This window comes from Argiope bruennichi, chromosome 6, assembly GCF_947563725.1.
Source record: "Argiope bruennichi chromosome 6, qqArgBrue1.1, whole genome shotgun sequence".
Classification (NCBI taxonomy): domain Eukaryota; kingdom Metazoa; phylum Arthropoda; class Arachnida; order Araneae; family Araneidae; genus Argiope; species Argiope bruennichi.
This window is the reverse complement of record NC_079156.1, coordinates 113,595,706-113,602,701: the sequence shown is the minus strand read 5'-3', so window position 1 is coordinate 113,602,701 and position 6,996 is coordinate 113,595,706. Positions and strand designations below refer to the sequence as shown.

The 6,996-nt window shown below is 28.4% G+C and overlaps 1 protein-coding gene across 1 annotated transcript in view; it reads left to right on the top strand.

The window, feature by feature from the left end:
- Positions 1-722: 722 nt before the first annotated feature.
- LOC129971208 (uncharacterized) overlaps positions 723-6,996 on the top strand; it is a 76,482-nt gene continuing 70,208 nt past the window's right edge. The window contains exon 1 of the mRNA XM_056084784.1: positions 723-2,064. Coding sequence (XP_055940759.1) covers positions 1,473-2,064 — 592 coding nt within the window. The 5' untranslated portion in view covers positions 723-1,472. The remainder of the gene's footprint in view (positions 2,065-6,996) is intronic.

Genomic DNA, 6,996 nt, shown 5'->3' with positions numbered 1-6,996 from the left:
ATATTTCAATTAAATTTCCATACGTTTAAAATTAATGTTTAATTTAATCTTCTGTTGAATCCTAAAATCTTAAAAACTAATATCTTGAAAAAAAATCTAAAATATATTAATATTTCAATATGTCAAAATTTTATTAATCAAATGTCATTGTTTTAAATTTTAAGCTCAAATTTATGATTTTTAAGGGTAAAATAAACTTTTCGTGAGTAGAAAGAAAAATTATTTTTCAACATATTAACTTTTTACAATTATAATGAGAAAAAATCAATGAATTAGAAAATCCCAAAATAAATGAAAATTAATTCATACAAACATGCTGCTAAGATTTATAATAATAAAAATTATTTTTACAATATGCATCTTTTTTTTGACAAACAAAGCGCATTTAGAAAGACCCAGAAAAAATTATTTTTTTTCTACAAAAAAACATTATTCTCTCTTGTAACTAACTAGTCTCCTTTTTTTTATTTAATAAAATAAGAAATATGACAAAACAATTCTTTTTTTTTCCCTTTCTATTCTTTCAGTGTTTATTTTATGCCTTGTCCTTCGGTCGAAGAGTAGCGTTCGTTTTCGATTTGGGGTATTACGAAAAGCCGCTCGGATGTATCAGTCTGGGCGCTGCAATTTGTACTGTTGCCAGATCAGCAGGAGTTTTTTTCCCCCACTCTTCTTTCACAACTCTACTGCGTGCAGTTACACATGCTGCCTCAGCGAAAAACGGTGCCAAAAATTTTTCTTCCAAACCTGATAACACGTTCGTTTTCGTTTATCTCCGTCAGCTGATAGAAAAGATGAAAAATACATGACGTCACTGAATGAGAGAAAGCCTCCTTGTGCATTTAAATGCAAGTTGTTCTTCTCATTTTTTAAATGACTCGCTGGGTTCTTATTTTGATTGTTCTCAGTACTGGAGAAACGAGTAGTTTACAGTGATTAGAAATCCGCGTGCTAAAAGCTCAGCTTGACTTTGCACGATCACTTGGCGTGTTTATTTTTCGTGATTAACGATTAGTGTTCCGAAGGTTATAGATAAATGTTAGTAGTGGACATTTTGTTTCTATCGACAGAACATCGCGGAACTTACTATTAGAAAGATTATTTTGTTCTGTGCGTTGTTCTGAAAGAATTCTAAATAAAAATAAATTTATACTAAATCAGAATAATAGTGTGCTTGAACTATTTTCCGATAGTTAAAAGTTGTTCCATTTGTAAGAATATAACAGAATGTTACATGTATTAATAGTGATTTTATAATAAAAAGATCATCAAAACAACGAGCTTTAGTAATTTTGGAGAAACTATAAGCCTTTCTTGTACAACAAACTTCATTTTTATAACTGAAGAATCTGCAAACTTATTTATTTTTAGTGATTGTTTTTGTTGATCGTTTTCTTTGAAATTTTTCAGCGTACTGTAAACTCTTGTTTGTTGACTGTTAACGGAAATCCTTGTCGCAAATTAGATTAAAGATGCCTCGACAAAACGCAGGTAGGAGTATGAGTTTGACCAGTCAGGAAAGTTATTCTGCTGTCATCATCGCTGATATGGTTGCAGAAATTCCAAATCCACCTGAACAGCCAGACATAGAACAAGGTAGAAAGAATTCCGCCAAATTGGAAAATGCCACCAGCTCACCTGCCAGAAAGGATGGAGTCAATCTCGGATATGATGACCAGAATGAGTTGACACCACCGGCTGTGGTCAACGTGGACAATATGGACATAAACGTGAATTCAAACAGAGCTAATGGAACTGATATCTCCAAAGGTGTTATTTTGAACGCTCAGTTCGGACCATTGGACAAAAAAGCTGATAACTTTATTACTGAAAAATCCATTGAAATGAACAATGCACAGCCGGTACAAGCCAGTGATGCGAAAAAAGAGCCAAAAGTTGAAGTTCCAACTGATTTTAAGCACATGTCTGGACCACGAAAAGTGGCCTTCATATTTTCTTTCTTACCGTCCATTATGTTTGTCCTTTGTTTTGCGGTCATCCTTCCATGTGAAAAGAAATTGCCTTGCATTCAGGAGATGTGGACACTAACTCTTAACGATACAGGTAAGTTCATTTTTACATTTTACAAAATTTTTTTTATTATGATTTAAATGAGCATTATTTTTCTTGTAATTGGCAATAGATTTATTATTTTTATAATCTGTTCTGTAGTATCTTATTCTTATTGACATAAAGGATATTTTTATCATTGACAATAATTTTTTATGGTGAAAAACGGTCATTTTATGTTTGAGTTCATGTTTATATATAAAAATTTAACTATGATTTTTAATAATAAGTTTATAAATGGTAAAAAGCTATATATATGTACCATTTAAAAACATCTTTATTTATAAATTACTGAGTTTTTCTGTTTCCGCAGAAGTTTTTCTGCGAAGTTTTTATCATAATTTTAGGAATTAAGTCATATTTTTAGGCACAAATCGAGAATTTTCTGGGAAGATCTATCATTGTTCAGATGAAAAAAGATCCGAGTACATGGATTTGCTGAATATTGCCTTTTTAGTGTCATTTTTAATGATTCCATGCTTGCGCCGCTTTTATGAGTTCAATATTTGATCATTCGGACATTAAGTTCGTAAAAGAAATAAACAAAGAAATAAAAGACTTAGTTGCTATCTTTCTCTGTACCAATATGGAAACCGTAGCATTAAAGTCTCGTGCTAGAAATTTTATGAGGTCAGGAATATGTAGCAATTTATAAATGTTCGAGTGCTAAATTGATGCAATTATTAGCACCATTGGCAATAATTATTATAAGTAATTCGTAATTTTAAAATAATTATTAATAATAAAGAATTGAATAAGGTGTGATTTTATAAATAATTAATAATAATAAAGAATTGAATAAGGTGTGATTTTATAAATAATTAATAATAATAAAGTATTAAATTAAGAGTGATTTCTTAAATTATTATTAATAATAAAGAATTCAATAAAGAATTATTTTTTAAATAATTAATAACAATAAAGAATTAAATAAAGAATGTTTTTTAAATAATTAATAATAATAAAGAATTAAATAAATAATTATTAATAATAAAGAATTAAATAAAGAATGACTTTTTAAAAATAATTAATAATAATAAAGAATGTTTTTTTAATAATTAATAATAATAAAGAATGATTTAAAAATAATAAAGAATTAATTACTTAAAGAATGACTTTTAAATAATAATAAAGAATTAATTAGTTAAAGAATGATTTTTAAATAATTAATAAATAACAATTAAGAATTAAGTACAATCGTCAAATTGTAATTTTTTAAAAGCGATAATTTAACAAATATGGTAATTTAACTACATAGTTTAATTAATTTTTTGGTGCGTTTCCTATTGTTTGGCCCAACTTAGTAAAAATTGATGAAAAATCTGTAACATATTCTTTAGTTTTACTAATAGGCGCTTCAGCCAATAATCGTTTTCTAAATCAATCATTAAACAGGAAATATTTTGATAAATTGTGAGCTCTTACAAAATTTTATTCAATTAAAGTTTTATTCAGAAGATTGATGCACGAAATTCAAAAATGCATCTAAACATAGAATCTTCAATGCATCAAGTCACAGTTATATTTATAGACTTTAATATCTCAAAATTGTTACAGCTAGTAATCGTACGTCTTAACTCAATTCGATTAATTTTACATTGAAAGTGTGGCTTAATATCTATGCCTCTTAGAGCCGACTTCCATAACAAATATAATTTTGTTGATTAACATTCAAGCATTACGATTTAAATGTCAGGTCCTTTTTCTTTTTCTAAATAAAGGTAGACTTTCTAATTTGAGTTTGATTTAATTTTCTTTTAACGGTATTTTCTCCGTTTAAATTATCTCACCTTTTAAGTTGATTATTTTTAACAGAATCCATCAACTCATTCTTTCTGAATACCATTCATAAATTTCCTATGTAAAGAACATAGTTTAAAAAAGGTGTTATTGATTCAAATAAATCATAATAGCTGTTCAGTAATTTCTTCAGCCATTTTCTTCAGTTTTTACATTTTCTAAAGTGACATTTGTTAGTTGAGATTGCCGTATGTAAAGTTGCATCTATTTTCTTTTTGTTATTTTTCTAGAAACCTTTAAAGTATTTATTCAGTTCTATTTTTTGTTTTCAACATGGTCTGATAATTTTGCACTTTATTTGCTTTTTGTTCATTATTTAAAGATTTAATGAGCTTTGAACTTATAAAGCTTGATTTGTTTTTTACATTTATGATTTAAAAACTTTTATACAGTAGAATTTTTATACGGAAATAAAGCAGATTCTCTATAATCCGACATCCACATTATCTGACGTAGTTAAAAATAAAGTACTTCTTGAACAAATAAGGATACACTATGCCGTGGGAAAATACTAAAAGGTCAAACATCTATTTAGGGTTTTTTCAGAAACAGTAAATTGTCAGCTTTGATTTTAATTCTTAAGTTTATCTTTCAACGTTAATGCAATCATATATTAACGTGAAATAAAATAAGTTTAAAGAATTTTTGAAAGAGTGAAACTTATGTTTTAAGTTAATGCTTTTCTTATTTTAAAGCTTCATATATTCATAGTATACAATACATATTATTTTATTAGTTGAATTAATTTAAGAAGTATAAGTTTTTCTTATAACTGAATTGTTTTATACCTGGATTTGTTTCTCAATAAAATTTTTAGACATGCAAACTTTTGTGAAACCATGATCTATAATTAGATCTCAGAAAACATTACTTAAAGCAGATTTTTGATATAAAACAGCTGTTTATAACGTTTATGGGTTTTTAATATATCGGAAGTCAGTATTTATAGAAATTATGCTTATCCGGCATTTTTGTTATTCAGTCTAATTTGTGCCTGCGCCATATTCCTTTTATTTTCAAAAAAGTTCAAAATACCAGAAAACGTATATATTTGAGTAAAATCAACATGAAACAGTCACTCTGTCATTTCTTTAAAGAAGGAAGACAATAGCGACCATCCATTCGAATTTGTAAAAATAAAGTTTATTTTATATCTCAAAATAAGTAAATAAAAAAGCTTGACAAGATATATAATAAATATTAACGTAATGAATTGGATCTTACTAACATTAAGAAGGCTGTGAATGGGTAATGAATATAATAATAATAGTATAGAATTTAAGATGTACAATTGAAATGTAAGTGTTAGTTTTATTAACTGATATTATCGTGTGAGAACATGATGTTGTTTTGGCTTGAGGTTTTTGAAACGATTTGAAGGCAACAAATCGCTGAAGCCTCCAAATGCGTAAGGAACAAATTGGTGATTTATCTCTTTTATTTATTTTGGAGTCTTTCACAGTATAGTTTTTCCATTATCTATCGTCTGCTAATGTAGTTTTATTTTGTAGTCGGCTTTCACTGAATAGCTTTTGAATTATCTATCGTCTGCTGTTGTAGTATTTCCCTTGGAAATCACAGTGTTATTGCCTAACTCGCGTAACGTTTTTTAAAAATAAACTAAACAAATTTAAATATTGTTTGTTTAATCGATAAAGATTGTTGATTCAGGGATAATTTCAACTAATTAAAATAAGATTATTAGAAAATAATGCAGAAGTTTGTCACATTTGGCGATTTATCGCCAACTAATGTTATAATTTGATTTTCAAATTATACATTTTCTGAATTCTTATGAATTGTCTTAATTAATTTAAGCCATTAACCAGTTTAAACCGGTTTGAAACAATTACGAGACTATTAGATTACGCAAGCGTCGATATGTAGAAAAACGATGTTTTTCTTCTTCTTCTTTTTTTTTTTTTTTTCATCTCAAAGTCGGTTGAGCTCCAAAACTTTATTGAAATGGAAAATGGAATATATATATATACAGTGGCTCAAAAAATTAAGAGTACACCTTACGTTTACTTGATGAATGCGACTTTCAATATAAATAACACATTAACGGGAAGTGCAAACTTGTTTTTATTTTTACACATAACAAATGGTTTAATTTAGAGTAAAAATAAAGAAAAATCAACAAAAAACTCCTAAATTGAAAAGTTTCAGAAGCATTTTAAATAAACATACGCAGAATTTTGCCTAAAAAAATTGAGAGTACACCAATGAAACTTTTGCAATATCACGCATAGAAATAAAGTGTCACTATTAAATTGCATGTCTTTTGGCTCTTATAATGGCCTCTAAACGTCATGGTACCGATTCGACCCATTTTTGGTGGTATCTGAAGATATTTTACCCCATTCTTCTTGCACCACTTGTTTTAAATGGGTTTTGTTTTTAATTTTGTATTTTTGAACCACTTTTTCGAGTATGGCCCACGAATATTCAATAGCATTGATGTCAGGGTACTGTGGTGGTGTTGTGTAACTGTTGTTTACAATGAAAACGACATCATGTTTTGACGTTACGTGCATTCTGTTTGGGGTCGTTGTCCTGCTGGAAAATGGAATTTCCATCTAAACCCAAATTTTTAACACTTTCCTTTAGATTGCTGCTACCATATGGTTCATCCAACTTGTTGCAGAAACTTTTCAAATCATAGGCAGAAGTGTAAGTGCTGAAACTGTGCTAAATGCCATTAAACAAGTTGGATATAAAAGTAGCATTGTTAGAGAGAAACCGTTCATCAGCTTGCAAATTCAGAAAAAGCATTTGAAGTTTGCAAAAACTCATCAATTGAAGACCAATAACCTTTGGAAGAAATCTATATTTAGTAATGAAAGAAACCTCAACATTTTTGGCAGTGACAACCATCTTACTGTATGGAGAAAGCCTAATACTGCTTTGTATCCAAAAAATTTACGTCCTACAGTTAAACATGATGGTAACTCCGTGATGATTTGAGGTTACATGGCTTCATCCGGGATAGGAAATTTAATTTTTATAGATGGCATTATAAATGATACGGTTTACTTGGATATACTTCGCAGCAATCTAAAGGAAAGTGCTAAAAATTTGGGTTTAGATGGAAATTTCATTTTCCAATAAGACAACGACCCCAAA